This window comes from Pygocentrus nattereri, chromosome 10 (genome assembly GCF_015220715.1).
Source record: "Pygocentrus nattereri isolate fPygNat1 chromosome 10, fPygNat1.pri, whole genome shotgun sequence".
Taxonomy (NCBI): Eukaryota; Metazoa; Chordata; class Actinopteri; order Characiformes; family Serrasalmidae; genus Pygocentrus; species Pygocentrus nattereri.
The window spans coordinates 5,752,216-5,775,291 of record NC_051220.1 but is presented as its reverse complement, the minus strand read 5'-3'; the positions used below and the strand labels follow the sequence as shown (position 1 = coordinate 5,775,291).

Sequence of the window (23,076 nt, the reverse complement as noted above, 5' to 3'; positions counted from 1 at the left end):
AAATAAGTATCACTCTTAGAAGGGATACATAAGATTCAGCCCAGGACTGAATCTTGTCACAGAATATCTGCACTTTCAGTCTAGACTGCTTTTGTGTTGGTGCTTTGAGTGTTTGGTGCTGCTTGCCACGTACGGGAGTAATGTCTGACCAGCTCAGACAGTGAGGTGAAGGAGATTTTGCTGGTGATGTAGAAGCCGCCGGCGTCCAGGTTACGGATTCTGTAGTGCTTGATGACGTCACCCTGCGTGTGGTCCAAATCGCGCACAGACAGAGAGAAACTTCCTGTGGAACAGAAGAGCCACACCTTAGATCACTGTGTCATTCGGTACAATGGAGGTAAATTGGCTTTAGTGAACATGCACATGAATAGTGCCAGTCAGGGTTGCAGGGTTTTAAAGCCTATATGACCTGTGTGAGTCTTTCCTGATTCCTGATTGGACCTTTCGATTTCAGAATTGTTGCTCAGAGGGTACACAGTGGTGTGTTTGTGTCTCACTTACCTGGTGTGGTCTCACTCTCTCGGATCAGGAAGGAGCCTTGCGTGTTTCCCGGGGCCAGCAGGTGCCTCATGGCATCGTTTCTGGAGAGGTTCTTAAAGAACCAGCTGCAACATAAAACCACATCGCTTTCATTAATATGCTGATACCGCATGCATGTGTACTGTCACTGATTCTGCAACTTCTATGCTTTTCATGCTTGATGTCTTGTGCATAGTTTAACTAAAAAAGGTGGTTGTTATGCTCAATTTCCTGTAACTGTAAATGGTGTGCTATCTTGGCCAGATCTCCCTCGAAAAAGGGATTTTAATCTTTAACTTCATGGCTAAATAAAGGTTAATTAAAAAACCAAAAGCAATCTATTTAGAACCATGAGTCCGACATAGAACCATTTGATATTTAATTGGTTCTTTGCTTAAAAAAATGGTTCTTCAGATTGTTGGAGATGGTTCTATTTAGCACCAAAGTGGGTTCTGCTGATCTTATGATATCAAGTATGCAACAACAGGGGAACCTTTTTGGTGCCATTTAGAATCATATACAACTCATTCTCCATCAAGCTGAAGAGCCATTTCACCATTACGTGGTCATACACAGAAGTCATAGTTCTGAACAGAAGCATTGCCTTCCAGAGCTGGACGAAGTACACAAATCATGTACTTGACTTAAAGTAGAGACACCAAAGGTAAAATATTCCTCCAGTAAAAGTAGAAGTTCCTCCCTTTAGACCTCCACTTGAGTAAAAGTACTAAAGTATTTACCTTCAAATGTACTTAAGTATAAAGTAAAAGTACTAAAAGAGTAATTCTGGCTCTGATCTGGTCCTGTTATCATTTTTATAACCAGACTGGCTTCATGAACTCATTTCAGGTGAAAGTCCTCCAGCGTCTCTCTTGGTAAACCAGTCTTTTAATAGAACGTCATTAATTAGTGACGCTGACGTCTATTAAAATGATCAGAAGCACAAAACACTGAAGGTAAACAGTTTCCATCAGGGAGAACCGAGTGGCTCTGAAATCACTTTTTACACACAAGCAAAGTTTCAGTTTCAGATTTATTTACAACTTAGTTCCAAGTTTAAGTTGAATAAAAACTGGCTTTAAACTCAGGATCACAGATGAGCTCCTTTACTATGTTGATCTGTAGGCGTCTGTTCATAAACATAAACCAGCCCAAACTCATTTACTATAAAATGAAATGGTGTTTGTAGAAATTCAGAAAAAAGCCACGTCAGTCTCGACTGCATATGTGGACATATTTCTATATTGTGCTCTATTTACACAAAGTTAGGTTAGTTCATCATTTATGTTGAACAGACTCTCCCAAAGTTTTACGCTGCTGCGCTGACGTTGAACCGTGTGCTGCACTGGGTCGGTATGACCAACAGGTCAAAACCAGCTCTAAACAAAGTGACCGCTGGGCCCTGATTGGTGCTCTGGCTTTGCGCTTCTTTCGTTTTGACATGTTACGTTTTTATACACACAGAAACCAAAAGGAACAACAGATTTCTCAAAATGTAGGAGAAAAAGTCGGATATTAGACTCTGAAATGTAGTGGAGTGAAAGGAAAAAGTCGCCCAGAATGGAGAAACTTCAGTACAGATACACAAAAAAATACTTAAGTACACTAACAACACTAACATTACATTTCCTCAGTTACTGTCCAGCACTGTTGCCTTCACTAAAGAACATTTCGAGTTTTTTAAGAGTTACCGTTTAAACACCCATGGCAGGCAAAAAAAAAAAGCTAAAGAAAAAAACTTTCCCAACAATGATAGAAAACCAAATTTCTGCTATTGTGCTGGTCGTAAAACAAAGAACCAAATGATTTCCTTTGGTTACTGAGGTTGACAGCAGGGTTGGGCTTAGGTGTAGGCACAGCTGCCGAAATGCATAGTTCAACACTGTCATAATACAGCTCTCAGTGGAAAACCCCTGAGCAGTTCTTGCGTCTGTGGATTTTTTTCCCTCCTCATGTCCTGTTAATGTCTTTAATACATGTATTCTATTATGTACCACAATTGTGAACTGTGATACTGTTGATTCTGTTATTTTGCTTGTTATTAACGTTGGGTTTCAGACTCAACAGGTAACCGCCCCCCTTCACGAATGAAAATAAGTTAGCTGAAGGCTGAAAGCTACCTGTGGCTGATTGAAACTCACTGCTATCCCCAATGTGAGTTAGCCCCAACCTGGGACACATTGAATTGTGACAGCAAACCACATGGGATGATGCCACAGGAGTGGACCGGGTGTGGTGGATGTAACCCAAATTGTTTGTCAGGCACAGGTGGTGTTATTGTGGCTAAGATGAAGCCCCTTAAGGACTGTAAATGTACTGATTCCAGCAACAGCATCTAGCCTGCTCCTGTGTCATAAATGCATGTGGTATGAGCTCCACAAAGAATGCTGGATGTGACCCACAAGGAGACCCAGTTGTCAATACTTCATTTCTTATTTTATTATTTAAATCTGTTAACTACAAGGGCTTATTGTATACAGCGGGGGTGGGGAACTTCAGCCCTGACAGGCCAGATTCCTGCACAGTTTGATGATTTTCTTGCTCAAATCATCGGCTAATTATCAGGTATACTGGGTGTGCCAGAGCAGGGAAATCACATTGTACTGTGTTATGTGATGTACTGTGTACCCCTGTCATACAGGATAAAGTATGTGTTTATATCCTCCAAACTCCCAGTGATAACCCAGCTTTAAGAATCCCAGCTTGGATGTTCACATCAGCATTACATGAATAGCACTGCATTCAATAACAATAACAACACAGCAGAAGAACATGTGTATTAGCAGGTTTTGTTAATCCATTAGTGTGAGGTAGTAATGCTGGAGGAGCTCGGGGTTTTGGCAAATACAAAAGGCCATTCAATCTACATTTATTATGGTTAAGCTTGTAAAAACTATATACTGTATATTGCAGATTTCATATCACTCAGATTATAATGCCTCCTAAGGTAACACAAATGTTGAATAGGGCCTAAGATGTCAGGCTTTCAGGAAGAACTTTAACTAATAACTCTAGAATTTGGACCTACTCTCAAAGTTGGCATCTACATCTCTTCTGGTCAGGCATTTAATTCTCCTGACCTAGTAAAATAATATATTGAAAAATAAATTTTGGCCCATTGGTCTTTGACCAATGCAAGTTTGATGGCATACTTTCATATTTAGAGGACCTTAAAAGTGTTGTTAACGTCTATGTGCTGCAGTGACTTCTCTTCATTCATTCTTTGTTTCCATTCCATTCGACTGTATTTGGCTAATACAACGTAAGGGGCCAAGCACTTTTTGAGTTTGCGTTTCCATTGTGAAAACCAAAAAAAAAAAAAAGCCACTAAAAAGTGAAAAGAAGAATAGAAGTGTGTCACTTGTTCCATCACCGCAGTGATCACTTTCAGTTCAAAGTGATATGTGCTCTCATATTCACAGAGGAGCTCTGTGCCTTTGTTTGGTTGAACGTATGTTTACGTCACACTTTTTCCATCACTGGGGTACCTTCATTTCTTTCCACTATCAGTGAGGGAGGCCTTGAGAAGCCCACGGCAATAGAGATTCCCCCGGGGTATTTCCCAGTTCTCCTTGTGAGGGGGCCATGAGTCACCCCCACATTACTGTCCTGCTCTAGGGCTGATGTAGGGCTGTCGACAGGCCATTTAGAAATGGTTTAGAAATGGTCTTTTTACTAGTTACTAGTTTACTATCTCAATTCTCAGAGTTCTCTCCCTCAGTCTTCCCTTATACTACTACCATGCACTGAAGAAACTCACGAAACATGCATTAAATACAGTCGTATGTAAAGGTTTGAATGCCCCTCATCAAATTACATATTTTGTTGATTTCCTAAGTGACAATAAGTCAACACGTCCTCCACAGGCAACTTAAATGTCTTAAAAATGGCTTTTTCAAGAGTTTTTAGTGAAGGGAATGGTTCTCTGGAACCATTTAATGCTTAAATTATTCTCTGCATGGCGAAATGGTTCTCCAGATTGATGGAGAATGTGTTCTGGTTCCATAAAGAACCTTTTTTGAAAATGGTTCAATACAGCACTAAAAAGGGTTCTACTGCTGTTAAGATGTCAAGCTTGCATCAACAAAGAACGCTTTTTGGAGCTATAGAGAACCAATTTTAAATAAAGAACCATATACAGCACCTTCTCCGTCAATCTGAAGAACCATTTCACCATGCAAAGAATCATTTAACCCCTTAAAATATCGGGCTTATTACATACTAAGGCTTATTGTTCAGTAACTACAGGGACTTTAGTGCAAACATTATAAAAGTGTGTAGTGCAACTATGGGCTTGCTGGTGGGTATTGGACATTTATGACATTGTTCTGTACAGAACCAATTCCAGTACTAAAGAGCCCTTGAAGACTATTTTTTTAAGAGTTAATGCCATTTTTCAGCCCTTTTTAGAGCAGAACTTGTATTTCTTAGCCAGGTTTAACATATTGGAAAAAGGTTAGAGCATCAAATTGAAAATGTGCCATAATATTTACACAAGCCTCATTTCAGGTTTTATTTTTTCCCCATCCAATGAGTTTAATCTGGTGAGTAAACAGTAACTGTGAATGAAAATGTGCAGAAGTGTGCTGGATGTGTGAAACTATTTTCACTTAGAAAATCAACAAAACTTCACTTGAGCAGGTATGCCCAAACTTTTGCCTCTGTGGTGCTACTGCAGTCTAGATTAACCAAATCAGGTGTAATATAAGAGACTGTACATAAGAAGAAACTGCACTGTATTGACAGGACTGTACTGTCTTAAACAAAGCTCGTGAAGGCTTTTCACTCTGTGGAAGAGAATAATAATGTTACGCTGTGCTGCCAGTTTGACTTCGTTGTACAGCGCTTCTGAAATGATAAGTAAAATCATTGCTCGCTTCCACCATTTAGGCCTGAAACGTGGCCAGGCTGCTGTGCTGAGCGTCAGTGCGGTAGGCTCAGGCTTGGCGCAGCTGAGATGTGTTGTGGTGGCGGCTTTTTGCTCTCGCTTTGGTTGCACTTGTTCCTTTTTGCAGACAAAACCTGTTGTATGCATTGCAGGAAGATGGTCTTTAAGTGTGAGTGGGCGTGTTTGAGCATGTGTGTGTGGCGCATATGTGAGCACTGTAAAAAAAAAAAAAAAAGTAATTCTATTTATACAATAAAAGTGACGATCCACAAAAGCCATTTGAGTCCCACCGATATTACATTTCCAAGCACATGTCGTATGTTACATGCTACATGTGTTTTCTAAGTGAAAATGTGTTAACAGATCCTCTATGTCAATTTGCAGCAGACAGTTTCTATTTATTAGCTGCGCATAACACATTGGACAAAAGATAAAGCACAATATGAAATGCGACTTGCTTTTAGGCCACATTATATTTGATTATTTCATGTTAAATTAAGCAAATAGACATTAAAGTGTGCAGAAATGTGCTCTCTGTAGAGCATGTGTTAAGCTATTTTCACTCCCCAAAAATGTGGAATATGTTCAGGGGCACCCAAACTTTTGCATATGAAGGTATATGAATGTAAATACATATTAAACATGGGTACAGTGTCACACAATCATGCCTATCGTAAATAACAGCCCACTGTAACATGAGATAAATTAAAAATTCTTCTCATTAATACACAAATCCATTTGAATCCATTTAACATCTTGTGCTTAAGACGTCCTTCTTAATGAGTCGTTCAACAGGGATTTGCATCTGATTTTCTGAAGTTCTCGTTCTTTTTCATTTATTTTCAGAGATATTGTGAGTTTAGCACTGGTACTTGGATCAGACTGTTTAGTAAATCAGCAGAACATCTTTAACATCATTCCTTAATATGGATGGCAGTTAACCATCTTGGTTGTAGTTGGCATTTTGTGTAGTTGCTAACTCTGTATTAAAAACTCAGCCCTTTTGCTCGTTATTCAGCAAAAAAGTCTGCAAAATGAGATATGGGTTACGGTTTTGAAATGACTAAAAACATGTTTTACAATTTTTTATATATATATATATATATATATATATATATATATAAAATTTTAATTTATTAAATTTAAGTGTTGCATTCCCCCGACTGTGGAATGTCCATTACATTAGGCCTGATAATAGGACAATATTTATTGTTATTGTAATAAACTACGTCATAACATGATCAAATCACTACTGAAGGAACACTTCCATGGAGATTTGATTACAAAGAAAGCTTAATTAGTCCTGTTTTATTGGATTCACTGCGCAAAGTATCTGAAACACTGAATGCACATAAGTGTATTCATGGTATTTTTTTGATGTGGCACTCTTATTTGTTCGAACTCATTAGATGTCAGAAAAAAAATTGTGTTATATCGTTTATTGTGAAAACGTCTTGAAGTATTGCGATATTATATTTATCACCAACCCCTTTTATATCAGTACGTTAACACAGCTAAACATTCTGTTTAACTATTATTTGATGTTCAATGAACTCAAAGTTTGGATGCAGCCTGGTTACTTTATTTGTGAAGTTGAAGCATCAGGTTTTACAGTGTGTGTGTGTGTAGGTGTGTGTGTGTGTGTGTGTGTGTGTGTGTGTGTGTGCGGTGCTTCACTCACGGTTCTGTCTCCATGCTGTTGAGTTTGCCCACAAAGTTGCGCGGGATGTAGCCCCTCTGTCCCGTGGACAGAGACTCTGCCATGTACCATTCTGGATCATCTCTGAGGCAAAACAGCACAGCACAGTTAGTAGTTGGAGGTGCGTGAACACAGGGCCTTACAGTGAATGAACAAATACGCTCAAAAACAAAATCTGTGAAAATAATCCTTTTTAAGGCTGGAAGGTTTAAGTGCTGATGAGCACTGACATCACAACAACGGGGTAAAATGATGGGTGGCCTTTGTCATCATTCTTAAGGTAGCATTGTCACAAATATTAGCACACGATGTTTCCTTCTGCCTGTTTTCTCCCCCTCTCTCCAATTTCTTCCCCAATTTAGACAAGTCCGATTCCACCCACTAGTTAGGACTCCCCTCATCACACCATACTACCAACACTAGGAGGGCAGAAGTTAGCACAGGCTTCCTCCGAGACCCACTGTCATTGGTTTATTACATCAGGTAACAGCCACCTGCACTGGCTAGCACTGCTTTGGGTGATCAGGGGAGAGAGCTCCCCTGGGTGCCTGTAGCATCACCAGGGATGGAACTTGTGACCTCCTGATGATAAGGCCACCGCTTAGATGCTTGTACCACTTGGGAGCCCCAACTGCTTTGTTTTTAGTAGCTTAGGTTCTTGCAAACCGGATGGAATGAATCACTCGATTGTTGCTGGGTCAGCTGATATGGAAAGAAACTCTGTAGGTGGAGGATGGAAACATCGGCACTAATTATTAATGTTATTTATAGTAATAATGAGTCATTAACTAGTCAGAAAAAAAAACTATTGTTCTGCTCTTTTCTTGGCTTTCATTGATTAAAAAAAAAATCTCTTTCTGTAAAAGTGATCTATTGTGCATCCATATGAAGTGATGAAGAGTTCATATGATGAGATGTTTGCTCCTCCAAGCATTTCAAGCTGCACTTTCAAAACACCAAACACTTTCCACTTCCTGCCTGCAGAGACTAACTTACGCGTTCAGGATCTTCATCTTCTCTCCTTTCTCAAAGCCCAGGTCGTCGCTGTGGGACGGCATATAGCTGTACAAGGCCACCACCAAGTTATCTGCGGTACAGATGGGCACCAGCAACCACATTAACTGACAAAACTCAGTAAAACAAAGCGTTAAAGATGTATTGTTTGCGAGAGGCTTCTAAAAGAGGCCTAGTCCAGTCTGGAGAGACACGTGAAAGAGGGAAATCAAAGGGACAGCGTTAATCCAGGATAGCTTTGGGGCTAACATATTAGCCTGTGGCATTAGATCAGGACACTATAAATTTGACCTGAATGTTGCATTTTGTGAACCGTTGCATCTCTATTGAATGCTTCCTAGCTAAAGCTTTGCAGCCAGAGACAGTTAAAAAGAGTTCAAACTCCAATTTTACCACATAGTTAAGTAGTTACGCTGTAAACAAAGTCATTCAGAGCGGTTAGGTGTGAAATGCTCCTTTCTAGAGAAATGTACTGAGTCAGAACTGTGGTGGTGATAGGAACAAGACGTCTGAAGAGTTTAATGCCTCTAAAAGCTTAATCAAGAAAGTTATTTCATGAAATAACTTTAAATATCGCTGCTGTCGGAAGAAAACCTCGTATCACCATTTTGGTTTCTTAGTTTCTGACCTAATTTGAAAAAACCCGTTGTCCTTTACATTGGGTGTAACTTTCATGAAGAACAGACGTCTGGTTCCATTGACTTACATTAAAAGGAAAGTAGATTTTTTTGCTTCTCCTCTAAAGTGAACATTTTGGAGATTCGGAGGTTTTGTTCCAACAACAGCGATATGCCTGATGTCTGAGACCTTTTTGTGATACATTTTTGCCCTAAAAAGTCTTCTTAATCCATAATTTATTTTAATTAATTAATTCATTCATTCATTCATTCACAGTAGAAGGGTACATGCAGGGTATTGTGAGGCAAAATAGCCCCAGAAAACATATTTGTTTCAGATTTTATACTATTTTAGCATCGACATTACATACGAAGAAGACTCGTGTGGGTTCACTGGTGGTTTTGGACAGTAAATAAAATGGCTATATTTGTGGTTGTGAGCCCTGGTTCCTATCACGACCACTGTAAAGAAATCTGAGCCTGTAAGTTTCTCTACAGTGAACTGCTTCACATCAAACCACTCTGAATGACACCGTTTACATCATCATGACAGCATGGGGCAAAAATGTTCAGTTGAATGTCCACAGTGGGGGTGATGAGAACCAGACGGCTGAAGAATGTAATGCCTCTAAGCTATGTAATATAATGTTATTACATGAAATGGTTACACAATATGTTGCCTGCTGTCTAAGATATCATGACACATGTAGGGCATTGTAAGGCAAAATAGTCCCCAAAGAAAACTTACTTTTTCAGATTTAACACTATTTTACCATCATCAACCACCACTATAAATACCAAAACACCACTGTAAATAAAAAAGGAAAAAATCAGTGGAATTCCCCTTTTAAGAACTTTAAAGGACTTAATAAAATTAGAGAAAAAATGGGCCCTGTGAATCATCTTAACCCATCTTAAGGCCCTCCAAGCTGAGTAAATAAGCTGCAGCTTAGTGTGATGGGCAAGTCTGATCATGAGCATTGATAACTCAGAGCCCCTTTGGAATGCACGCATGATCCAGCCGTTAGGAATACACAATGTAAGTATACAGGGGCAATAGACAATCCTAATGTGCGAGCAAGTCTGACCTGGTAACGGTGAGGTGGGTGGAGGCGTGTAGTTGGAGTTTGAGAATGGAACTTTGGTATCAAACATCTGAAAAACAAAGAGAAAATAAAAAAGAGAATCAGGAAAGAAACAGTCGTTAAAGGTGCAAATTATTCACGTAGGGCAAAGTGAGTGGCTTTTGATGTGTGAGGTTTTCCGCACCAGCTGAACCATCGCAATAATCATCGCACTCATCGTTCTATTGTAAAACCAGAAGAACTGAAGCTATTCATCGAAACCGCAGACTGTTTGAAGCACCGTATGAAGAATCCAGCACAAGTTGGGTCCTAGTTTCGACATGAAATGAACTAATGGGGGTGATTATCTTAGCATTACCCTCTATCACTCATTTTAATCAGCGCATGAAACATTTGCCACGGCTGTGCCATCCCCGAGGAGGGCCTGTTTTTGTTTTTCGCAAACGCACAGAAGTGTAAAAACCCTCATGAATCATTTTAAACTCTCTCTCTCTATCAGTCTAATGGATCTTAATGCTAAGCAGCTCTGACCTATGCCCAGCACTCATTCCCTTGAGAGAATGTGGAGCTACTATTCTTTCCAGCAGCTCTTATGAAACATAAGCAACACAAACAGTTAAAAAATAGCCCTGTTTCCACTAGAACAAAACAAACTTGACCCTTGTAGTCTGTTTATGGGCCGTGAGCCATTTCCTACCATCTGATCTGCTATCAGAAGCATTCTCCTTTTTGCTGCAATCAAATAGCGGCCTTGATTAAGCTGAGGAAGTGTGGAGGACTGCAAAGACAAAGCGGCGTCCCGATCGATTATGTAACGCGCTCCGAACTGGGGCTCGAGCTGGTCTGAGTGGGCCGTTGACCCATGTCATGACTAGAAATTAAAGGACACTTTAAAAAATAAATAAAGTGCTATCTACCATGCCTGTGAACATTTTGGAGGACAGAGTCTTTAAGGGAAGAAAGGACAACGTTAACGTGAATTCTACTTAGTCTTATTTACAGCAAGCACTCTTAACAAGAGAGAGAGAGTCTAATCAGGTTTCAGTGCAGGCCAGACTCCACCTACTGTATAGCTTCACTATATAGGTGTGAATTGTAAGTGTGAGAAATTATGTGACCGCAGAAGGTCAAAAGAAGCTCCTACGCCTGCTTCCATGGTTTGAAATCTGCCTGCTTTCACTGCTCAGGTGAAGGTGGGAAATGGACACAGATACTCAACCGGCCTCTGGGTAGTCCTGGATTTGGGTTTGTAACCAAACAGTGCTGTTTCTTTCCGAGTCAGTGGGCATCTCATTCATTCACTCTGACAAATGTAACTGACCTGTATTCCATTCGTTTTGGGGAGAAGCTGTAAGGCTGTGTATTGAGTGTGCCTCCTGTGCTCCTGTCAACTATTGGATACGAGTACAGACAAAGTCCAGGCCTGACTTTAGGGTAGCATCTACTCTTACCACTGTTGGTAGCTATGACACATACTTTTGTCATACAGTGTCAGAAACCACAGAAGCAGCTCTGCTGAGAAAACCCTGCTGATCTTAGCTGGATTTTGCTGGTTTAGTGCTGGTCTGTTGTCAGTTTAGCTGATCACCCAGCATGGTCATGCTGGTTGACCAGCATACCAGCGTCAAAAACACACTACATATGTTGCTTTGGCTGGTGACCAGCCATGCTGGTCTGGGTCTGTTGGAAATCTAGTAGAGATGAACAATTCTATACTGTTTGAGTTAGTTAGCACGACTGAGTTATAAACTTCCATAGCTTGTTGGCTGAAATGAAAGAAACCAACTTTAGATATCAAAGATGTCTTGGCTGATCAACTATATTGTCAACTATATATAAGGGGAATATATGTATATTTTTGACTAGATATTCTTTCAAACGAGGAGAAGGCAGGTGGCTTTTTTCACCATTTTACCCTCGTCTTTTACAGAAATCCCCAAACGAAGTGGCGTGTGAATGGAGTGAAGTATGTGCGACTCTATCTCTCGTTTTTCTCCCACCAACAACGGTTTTGCATGCGTGTTTTTTTTTTTTTTTTGGTTTGTTTCAGCGTCGCCCCTCTTCCGTTCCCCTATACTGTGAGATATGCAACCTGCTCTTTCTTCTCTTCCCGCCTGCTCCAAAGCGAGACCACAGAAGCAGCGTGTAAGCAAGCGGTCTAAGGCCCTCTTCACAGCACAAAGAGTCCTGGATCACAACAGATTTCTAGAAATATGGTGCTGTCAACCCACTAAAATTCACCTTTGATGTGTACAGAGTGGGTGGATGCGGAGGTAAACTGCTGTGCACTGTAGGCATCACGAGATGGTAGGTCGGGGGGAAGAGGGCCAACCAGATGCAACATTTCATTCCTACACATCAGCTGCATGGCTATGGTGTAATCCAGAAATCTCGTCTGGCTCGCTGCATTTCTGGGATCTGTGGTCATTTTTTGGGGTCAGTCGTCTCGTCAGATAGTTGTGATCTGTGCTGTTATAATATGTTGCACACATATTTGATCGGGGGGGGGGCGGGGTGTTGAGGGGTACTTCTCCGAAGTGAAAATGTAAGTTTAGACTGTTTCTTTGAAGTGGAAGTGGAAGACGTCACACCAGACATGGGGCAAAAGCCCTTAGCATATCTCACCTCAAATACATTGATTTTCAGCATGAAACACAAATTTGTTCTCAATGACGTTTCACATACAAGTTAGCATTAGCATTACATGCTAGCTATAGTGATCATCAGCTATATTTCAGTTGAACGTGCTAAGCTGAACAGCTTTCCGTCTTCAGCGCGTTCAACTCAATGTTGAACGCTACTCATTTGCTCTTATTGTTAAAATAATAGTGAAAATAACACTTCTAACGATAATAATAATAATGGATTTACAGAATTACAGAATTATGTAATGATCACAATATAATCAATATAATGACAATAACTATCGACTAATGAACAAAAATGGCATTTCAAGTGTGGAAGTGGAACCATTAACACTTAAATTGATGTCATTTACATTTAAAAATCATATTTTTAGTGATGTACTTTGATTAATATCACCATTTTTGAAAAGTGATCTTTTTTTTTTTGTGAAACCAGCTGTTCCAGTTAATTTTCCCTAATTGTGGGTTTGTGTGTCATCATTCTGATGACAAACTCACAGATATGGTTTTGCTTTACAGTAAACAGACATGGTTCTTTTCCCCTCTACTAGTTAAAATGAAACTGCATTCTACTAAACAATAGAATTGCTTTTTTGTGTTTTACACAACTTTTTCTACATCAATTCTTTTAGATGAATTCGTTTCACCATCTGATGGAATGCAGCGTTGAGCACCTGGTTGCCTGGAGGAATCGGGCAGTTGCAGTGTTCGCAGATGTCATCGTCAGGGTGGTAGGAGAATTCACCATCAGAGTCGTAAGAGCCACAGTTCCCCATGGTGTCTGAGAATGGATAGAGGAGGAAAACACGAAAAAGATGACTTGAACTGAGTATTTTACTGTATATACAGTACCATTCGACAGTCAGAGGGCCTGTGTTTATTTTTCAAAACAGCGCATTAAGTACAAACTACTCATTTTCTGAGGAGATGACTCCTCAGCCACCTACGAGACCTGGTAGACCACCAAAACTATCCCCATCAGATAAACAGCATTTCGCTGCCGTCGGACCAAAACCTCGAATCTCCGAAATAATAACTTTACGGGAGAAGGAAAAAACGTACTGTACGGCTAATGTAAGTTAATGGAACCAGACATTTTTCCGTGTCATTTTGGGCCGTTTCTTTTGACCTGTTCACCTTATAGTTTACACACAATGTAAAGGCCAACAGGCATTTTCAAATTATGTCAAACACTGGAAAACGTCAAAAATGGACATGCGAGGTTTTGGTCCAACAGAAGCGATTTAAAGCTTCCATCTTTGGGAGAGAGGAGAAAATCGAGCTGCTCCAGGTCTGAAAACATCCACAGCCATCCTTCCACTGTGAGAAGACGACGCGGCTCTATGTGCCTGAAAGGATGTGGAGCTGTTCAAGATGATTTGACTAAGAAAAGAAAAATCATTTGAAGCTGCTGGTGTTCTCAGAACAATGGACTGACCACCACAGAGTCCAGACCTCAACATCACTGACGTGCGATTGAATGAAGGGCGGTCTCTGACTTTTGCACAGCACTGTATAAAACAACTCTGCGCAGTCTGAATCAAAGGCCTCAGGCTTTACATTCATCCTGCTGAAACTTTACCACTTAATCAAGATTAGCAGGTAAAGACAGAGTTCAAAGTGTTTTCCTTTGTCTTTTGCATGAAACGTCTTCTTTGTTGTGAACAGCGTTATCACTGTTTACAGTGGCTTATAGCATTAATAATATGTTAGAAAATATATTAACCCCTCAAACTTCATATTGTTGTCCAGTTATTTCTCTCTAAAGCTTACTACTCGGTAAATTATTCAGTAAATACTGTAAGTTATACAGGTACGAGAGTTTCATGGGTTACAAATCGGTCTTTAAAGAGCTCATATCATGAAGTTTTTTTAAATTAAAGGGTTTAATGCACAATGTAAACACTACTAAAATTTCAGAACACACAGTTTACTCCCCAGTCCATAAATGGAAACCAAACTGCAAAGACAGGCTATTTTGAATTCACCACTTTTGTGATGTCACAAAAGCAAAAAAACAGCCGGTTTAATTCTAAGCGAGGTTGAGAAAATAGTCATATAAACATGAATTGGGACATAAAACCACACAAACATTGTAAGTGGACTTCAGCAGAAAAAAACAAAATACAAGAAAAATGTAGGATATTGGCCCTTTAAAGAGTGAAGAAATATGGTCACATGTGCCAAACGATGTTAACTCAAGTTACATGTTGTATCAATGAAAATAACAAAATGGCAAAAATGATTTAATGACTAAACCACACATTGGATACAGCTGATAGATTCAAATCAGTGCTAGATTTGCAACAGCAAGTTTGGCTCCTAAACGTCTTTGTCCACTCTGGCTTTCCTCAGTTTAGTCTATAAGGGATGGACATTGTTTGTAGACGCTTGTTTGTGGACAGTTTGTCTGCAGTCCAAATGTTCCAGCATTCCCCCCCAAAGAAAACCCAGAATAAAACAGCGCTGTGCTGAGATTAAGTGGTGCTGTTAGTAAGGATGTATTACACAGGATCACGGCTGTGACCGTTCGTGTAGAAAACGGGGTCAGACTTCAGATTGGGGGTAATCCTGGGAATTCTAGGCTGCATTGCTGCTCATATACTGCTGCTAATGCATTTACAGGGGAATTTCTGCATATTCAGTTGTTGATATGTAAACAAATCCATGCGTAAAGTAATGTACGTTAAAGTTGCATTTCCCCTAAAAAGGTAAAGGGCAACTCCACCAATTTTACAAAATTTCGGCGTAGCTCATTCGCAAAAGTGTAAAGTCATTTGCTGTGAAGGGATTAATTGTAGAGAAGCTTTATTTTTACAGCGGTGGTGACAGGAACCAGGGGTTGTGATGTCTACAAGACAAATATAGCCATTTTATTTACTTTCTGAAACATCTGAAAACTGTTGATGTTGCTGATGGTCAAATATGTTGATGGTTAAAAAATATGTTGAAGGGCAAATCTGATCTTAAAATGATCATAAAACAACATCTCAGGCATCATGCAATAGCACTCTGTGAGGGAGCGTTCAGAGCCTTTAAACTCTACCGACGTCTGGTTCCTATGACCACCACTGTGAACGGTTCTGTCTCCGTGAGTTTCTCTAGAATGACGCATTTCACACCAAACCACTCTGCACCATTTATTACGCAGATATTTGAAAAAAATCAGTGGAATGCCCCTTTTAAGGGATAGGTGCTGTGCAAGAAATATCAGTGCTATATTATAATTCCCACCTTTATTAGACAAATTAATGTTTTTTTTATTCGACTTTATAATATTGAACATCGTTAGAAATGTTCCAGAAGTTTTATTTCTTCACACTTAGTTCCAACTGGCTTTGAACAAGGTTTAATTTTCTTATGGCTCTGCTGGTTCAGCCCCTGAGCTGCTTTGCTGTTGCTCACACTTCTTACTTTAGCTTTAGTATCTATTTTAGACCTAATAGAGATTAACATACATTGAATACTATTCCCAAACATTGTTAAAGTTATACCCTTCTCCTAAAAGGTCCCACATTTTTCATATACCTATTTTAATCCAACCTCTGTATAATCCAACCACTGAAATGTAAACAGTGCTTTGATGTGAAACGCGCCGCTCTAGAGACACTTACGGACTCTGATTTCTTTACAGTGGTGGTGATAGGAACCAGGGGTTGCAATGTCTACATTACAGCCATTTGATTTACAATCCAAAACCACCAAGGAGCACAAGCTACGCGCATCTTCTGAGTTTTGCGATGTTGATGATGTAAAATAGTGGTAAAAATATGGCGTCTTTGAGCACTATTTTGCCACAAAATGGTTTAGGCCACAACCTTGTTTCAAATAGACATAAAACAGTGTCTCGGATGACAGGCGTCGTATTTGTAACTAACAGCTTTAAGAAAGCAAGCTTTCATAAGAATTTGAACACTTTAGATGTCTGGTTCCTATCACCACCACTGTGAACAATTTGGACAGTTGGACAGAACGAAGCATTTCAACACATCAGAGCACAACCAAACTGCTTTGAATGACTTTATGACTTAATTATCAGGAAATTGGTGGATTTTCCCTCAGTGATGGTGACTGATAGTGACTATATTTATATATATATATATATATATATATATATATATATATATCCAAAATTATATGATTTTGGAATCAATGGAACCAGACATTTTTCCAAGTCATTTTGGGTAATTTCTCTTGGTGCATTCATCATGAAAGTTACAAACAATATAAAGGGCAACAGGCATTTTCCAATTTTATCAAAAACTGAAAAACATAAATGGAGATGTTTTTGTTCTGACATTATATATATATATATATAATGACTTGGAAAGATGTCTAGTTCCATATATATATATATATATATATATATATATGCGCACACACACATATACACAAATATATCACTGCTTTCAGATCAAAACCTTGTATGTCCAAAATGATAACTTTACAGGAGAAGGAAAAAACTCTCTTTACTTTTAATGAAAGTCAATGGAACCAGACATCTTTCCAAGTCATTTATGGCCATTTCTGTTGGTCTGTCCATCAAGAAATTTACACACAATGTAAAGGGCAAAAGGTGTTTTTAAATTATGTCAAAACCTTAAAATCGACAAAAATGGAAATACAAGGTTTTGTTCCGACACCAGCGATATACATGTAGCGTACCATATTCACCCAGGTCTCCTGGTCTGTACGTATAGATCAATAATCGAGGTCAGTGTGGGCAAGCTTGGCTGTCCGTCCGCCCCTGTGAACTAAACTCGTGAGAAACTTCACAGATGGGTCAGGAAAATCCTGACCCCCCCCCCTCAACCCCCACCACCTCCTCCCAAACTCAAGGAGCAAGGGGACGAGTGAGATTGCAGCCCCAAGACCAGAGCAGGACATCTAAACAGAGTCAAAAGTTTCCACCGAGCTCAGTCCTTACTGCGTTTCATCAGAAACAACAAAAAGAAACACTCCAGCATCTTGGGAGAGAAGAGGTCAGCGCTCTGAGGTCAGCGCTCTGAGGTCAGCGCTCTGAGGTTGACTATTTTAAGTGCAACATTTGTCAATAAAGCCACTGCATTCAGCACCTATTTGTGTTCACATGATAAGGCTAATAAACTGACGCTGATAGTTTTGGGGTTTTTTGCACGGTTGGTTTTCAAGAGCAGCTTAGCAATCACTTGAGATCCCAAAGTGTGTGACAAACGGCATAAAGGAATTCTGTAATTCAGGTATTGTCTCTTCCCGGTGCTGCAATTGCTTTTGGAAGTTCTTTGTGTTTGCATCCGGAACTGTGTGTGGCCCTTTGTTTCGTTCTTGTTTGTACGGTATCAGTGATAGAGCGCGTGTTGTTTTTGCAAAACCAAAGCAAAGCTAATCTTTGGGGTCCTACTGGGACTCACAGAGGATCTCTTCTCTCTGCTTTTTAAAACCTTTATTGTGTTAGTTTGTACCGAGACACCAAGAGGGTGATGCGTACTGAGAGCTATCCCACTGCCATACAGAGAAAGAGTGGATATAGAGCAGACTCCATATTGTCTAGAGTAGCAAATCGCAGCTGGTTTTCTCAGTTTTCTCTGTTTTGCTATAGCAATACAGACCATCACCTTCATCAGTCAGAGAGTTATGGCTGTGGTTTTGCTTATTTTTAATATCGACAAATGAAAAACACCGCAAAAATGTATTTGTTTTCTTTTGACAAAATAAGAGTGGAGTCAACAATAACTTTTCAGCAAATATAAACGATAATATCTCCTCTTTTTTATGTCCAAATACTAATGCAGTTTCATCAAAGTTTGTGTGGATGAGCTAAGAGTGAGAAACGGTTATTTTTAAATTACGCCATGCTTTTATTAGCACCAGCGATAAAGGCTTGTGCTAAACTTATGATGGTTAAACAAAGCAAAGCCAAAGCGCACTGTGATTTGGAGAAATTTGCCCCAAATTGGACAGAAACTGCATTTCTTTGTTGCTCATTTCCACCTGGTGTGTTTATTTCCACATTGAGTGGTTGAACGGTTCACCCCGAAGACCTTAAGCAGCTAAAAGTAAATCCCCTGGCCAGTCGTTCACTCAAAAACCAAAAAAACAGTGTTTGGCACATGCTAGGAATGTTACAGGCTGACTCATGGCAAGGCTTAAAGGTGTCAGACCGGAACTGGGATTGCCTGGCGGCTAATGCCCTCAGGCGCTGTTCCTTGACCCAGATAACGATGTTATAGCAACCCATCTGCAAAAAAAGCAGTAAAGGATTGCCAGATGGTGGCACGACAGTTTTCATATCGCTGATCGACGCTTAAAATATACACCACACCCTCCTCTTTCAACTTCTGAAGAGTACAGAGAAGACTTCATAGAGGATACATTGAGCCAGGTGGATTCATTCGCGAACATTTATCATTTTCATTTAAGTTTTTTGTTTTGATATCCAGTAATGACACTCAACTCCATCTGTACAGATCATAGACATTAGATCAAGACATTAGTGTGATCACACTTAAATAGGTCTATAGAGATCAAAGAGAATTTTTCAGTTAGGTTCTGTTCTGATAGTTTTTCAGGTCGCATTAGAAAGACTAAGACTAACGTGGATGTTTATTTTATCGTACCGTGAGGAACCACTTAAAGGATAATTCCACCATTTTTTTCACCACTTCTGCAACGTTTAGCGGCTGAGATGTAAATAATGCCGTTGAGAGTGGTTTGACGTGAAATTCATTGTAGCGATCGAGATTTCTTAACAGTGGTGGTGATGGGAACCCGGGGTCGATATGTATAACACAAATATAGCCAGTTTATTTAATGTCAAAACCACGAGTGAAACTACACATCTGAGTTTTTAATATTTAATACCGATAATAAATTAGATAATAAATAAATTAGAGGGTCAGTCTGAAAAATAACCTTATGTTGCTGTAGTCATACAACGCCCTGCGTCTACCTTTCCGCCATTCATTTCAATTATTTCAAAAGCTCTTCTTAAAGCGATCACAAAACAATGTCTCAGATTTCAGGCTGAGTATTCATAACCATTTCATGTAATAACTTAGCCTTTAGAGGTGGACGCCTGGTTCCTATCACCACCAGTGTGAACAATTCTGACTCGGTACGTTTCTCTAGAACAGGGCATTTCACATCAAAACCACAATTATTTTGATTATAATGTGGTTGCGTTCCTCATTCCAGGCTTATTACATATTAAGTCTTATTATTTATTAAATGCAGGGACTTCAGTGCAAACTGGCTGAGCTATTCTTAGTTTATTGAAGTGTATAATAAAACTTTGGGCCTGCTGGCGGGCCCTGGATGTTTAAGGGGTTAAAAAGGTTTGCTTTATACTGTTTAAACTTTCAAACATGATAAGCAGCCACAGATGTTAGTAGGAAAACAAAGCTAGTTTTAATGCATTTAGCTCAAAGCCTTTATAAAGAATGTGTCGTTTGAAGCAAAATCTATTGGTTTCGGTGGTTGCTGCTGCTTTGACTTTTCTTGAGAGAGACAAGATTACAATGGCCTCCACTTATAGTTGTTCCAAATTTATTTATTATTTATAAATTAAAAATTTTTAAATGGATTTTTCCATCTTAATTTTTTTCAGAAATGACATTACTGCCCATAGTGAAGCCCTTCGGTGCCCCAAGAATGGAAATTAGGCCAACAAACTGACTGCTTAGACATCCAAAAATGCCACTTGTTTATATAGTGTTAACCTACTTTTTTAAAATAGATTTTAGTTTTAATTATATTGTTTAAAAAACAAATATCTCATGACATCCAAACCTATATAAAAAAATTACTTTTCAAAATTCTTGGCCACGATCAACCCAGCCCAAGCAATATCCAGCTCCGGACCATCTGTCTTAGTAAAGCCTCCCAAGTCTAATGTTTTGCCAATGTTTTTCAAAGTTTCTTAGATTCAGATTCAGTTCCTACACCATATTTATCTACACTGATTCACACTTTACTTGACCTCAACAAGTCACCTCCGCAGCCCCTCAGAACGTCTGCGCTAATTCAGGTCCTACCTGTCGTAGTTCAGCCACAGATGGTCTCAAATGAAGGCCGCTCAGATTTCATGGGTGGGCCAGACTGGTCAGCATCCTCATATCCACAGCTTTGGACTTTGCAAAAAAGTTCTTAAAGTGAGAAAGAAATGGCACTTCAGGGCTGGTGGGGCGCTGCTTTGGCTCCTCACACACATGTGACAACCCCGTGAGCGAGAACACATCCTCTACATCCTCCACTTTACCATGATCACATCACACTGACACACACTTAGGTTTGTTTTTATACCTTGTCAGGACATGCGGCCAAACGTACATATATAAATATACACACACACACACACACACACACACACACACACACACACACACACATATATATATATATATATATATATATATATATATATATATATATATATACATACATACATACATATGCCTAGATGTAATAATAACATTCCATTTCCAAGTGCTTATATGTAATAATGACGTCCATTAATCCCATAAGTGTTGTACATATGTGTAATGTGTCCCACATTTTATTTGCATATGTACGTAACAATGTGTAATGTTAATTTAGATATATGTATGTAAATATCTATATGTGAACATGTTCAAAGCTGAAACCAAAGTGCATACCCTTACATCTTATGTGCTGTGTGTATATACATATAAACACATTTAACAACATCCTTAACAATTACCTCAGCAACCCAAAGGAAGTGGTTTTACACTTTCAGTTTTAAAAACTGAAACATGTAAACACATTTTACAACGTGTTGATCGTGACACTCTCTTCTTTCCTTCGTTTTCCAACAAAGTCAGAATAATTTGTTCTACAAAGGCATGAAAACAAGCAGACGTCCACACACCCCAGTTCTGGAAGGGTAGCAGCTTAAAGGGCTTCCTGTCGTTGTGTTCGTGCCGAGCAGTTTCTCACAGGTGCCATTTAGTTGATGCAGCTGTGCAGAAAGACGTTAGATACCTTCTCAAACCAGGTTAGGATTCCACTCGGTTCTGCGGGAGCTGCGGCCTGGCTTGTGCTGCAGCGATAGGCCTGATGGAGCCTGAAACATCTCCCGTGAGCTCAAAGTACAGGGTTAGAAAGCCACAGGGAGCCTTGAAAGACTTTTTTTAGCAATGAGTGGAAATGTTGGTGCTTCTCAGTTTACCAGAAATGTTCCACTTGAAATGGCGTTCCAAATTTTGCCATGTTTGTTTAAGTCTCGTGGGAGTTTTCCAGAGGTGGACGAAGTACACAAACCATACTTGAGTAGAGACACCAAAGGTAAAATATCACTCCAGTAAAAGTAGAAGTTCCTCCCTTTAGACCTCCACTTGAGTAAAAGTACTAAAAGAGTAATTCTGGCTCTGATCTGGTCCTGTTATCATTTTTATAACCAGACTGGCTTCATGAACTCATTTCAGGTGAAAGTCCTCCAGCGTCTCTCTTGGTAAACCAGTCTTTTAATAGAACGTCATTAATTAGTGACGCTGACGTCTATTAAAATGATCAGAAGCACAAAACACTGAAGGTAAACAGTTTCCATCAGGGAGAAACGAGTGGCTCTGAAATCACTTTTTACACACAAGCAAAGTTTCAGTTTCAGATTTATTTACAACTTAGTTCCAAGTTTAAGTTGAATAAAAACTGGCTTTAAACTCAGGATCACAGATGAGCTCCTTTACTATGTTGATCTGTAGGCGTCTGTTCATAAACATAAACCAGCCCAAACTAATTTACTATAAAATGAAATGGTGTTTGTAGAAATTCAGAAAAAAGCCGCGTCAGTCTCGACTGCATATGTGGACATATTTCTATATTGTGCTCTATTTACACAAAGTTAGGTTAGTTCATCATTTATGTTGAACAGACTCTCCCAAAGTTTTACGCTGCTGCGCTGACGTTGAATCGCGTGCTGCACTGGGTCGGTATGACCAACAGGTCAAAACCAGCTCTAAACAAAGTGACCGCTGGGCCCTGATTGGTGCTCTGGCTTTGCGCTTCTTTCTTTTTGACATGTTACATTTTATACACACAGAAACCAAAAGGAACGACAGATTTCTCAAAATGTAGGAGGAAAAAGTCGGATATTAGACTCTGAAATGTAGTGGAGTGAAAGAAGAAAGTCCAAAATGGAAAAACTTCAGTACAGATACATGAAAAAAAAACTACTTAAGTACAGAAACCAATTACATTTACTCAGTTACTGTCCACCTCTGGTGATTTCACTGTGTGTGTTGTGTCTGATGTTTACCCAGTGCTGGGTTTCCAAATAACCCGGGTTGTTATATAACTCAAATTCAAACGACAGAGCACAAAGATTTGGAAGCATCACAGATTTAAAGTGAGTGCTTCTCAATCACTTGGATAAAAAAATAATGCTTGTAAAGTGATACACTAATCAGCCATAACAATATAACCACCTCCTTGTTTCTTATCAGCTCCACTGACCAAATTGGAACACTTTGTAGTTCTACAGTTACAGACTGTAGTCCATCTGTTTCTCTGATACTTTGTTACCCCCTTTTACCCTGTTCTTCGATGGTCAGCACCCCCACTAGACCAAGACAGAGCAGATACTATTTGGGTGGCGGATCATTCTCAGCACTGC

At 39.6% G+C, this 23,076-nt stretch overlaps 1 protein-coding gene across 1 annotated transcript in view; it reads right to left on the bottom strand.

The window, feature by feature from the left end:
- lck (LCK proto-oncogene, Src family tyrosine kinase) overlaps positions 1 to 20,660 on the bottom strand; it is a 48,366-nt gene extending 27,706 nt beyond the window's left edge. The window contains exons 1-7 of the mRNA XM_017707793.2: positions 20,480 to 20,660; positions 13,142 to 13,248; positions 9,826 to 9,892; positions 8,103 to 8,193; positions 7,089 to 7,190; positions 502 to 605; positions 134 to 283 (exon numbers count right to left, since the gene is read on the bottom strand). Of these exons, the coding sequence (XP_017563282.1) occupies positions 134 to 283; positions 502 to 605; positions 7,089 to 7,190; positions 8,103 to 8,193; positions 9,826 to 9,892; positions 13,142 to 13,243 (616 nt within the window). The 5' untranslated portion in view covers positions 13,244 to 13,248; positions 20,480 to 20,660. The remainder of the gene's footprint in view (positions 1 to 133; positions 284 to 501; positions 606 to 7,088; positions 7,191 to 8,102; positions 8,194 to 9,825; positions 9,893 to 13,141; positions 13,249 to 20,479) is intronic.
- Between the last annotated feature and the right edge of the window lie 2,416 nt (positions 20,661 to 23,076).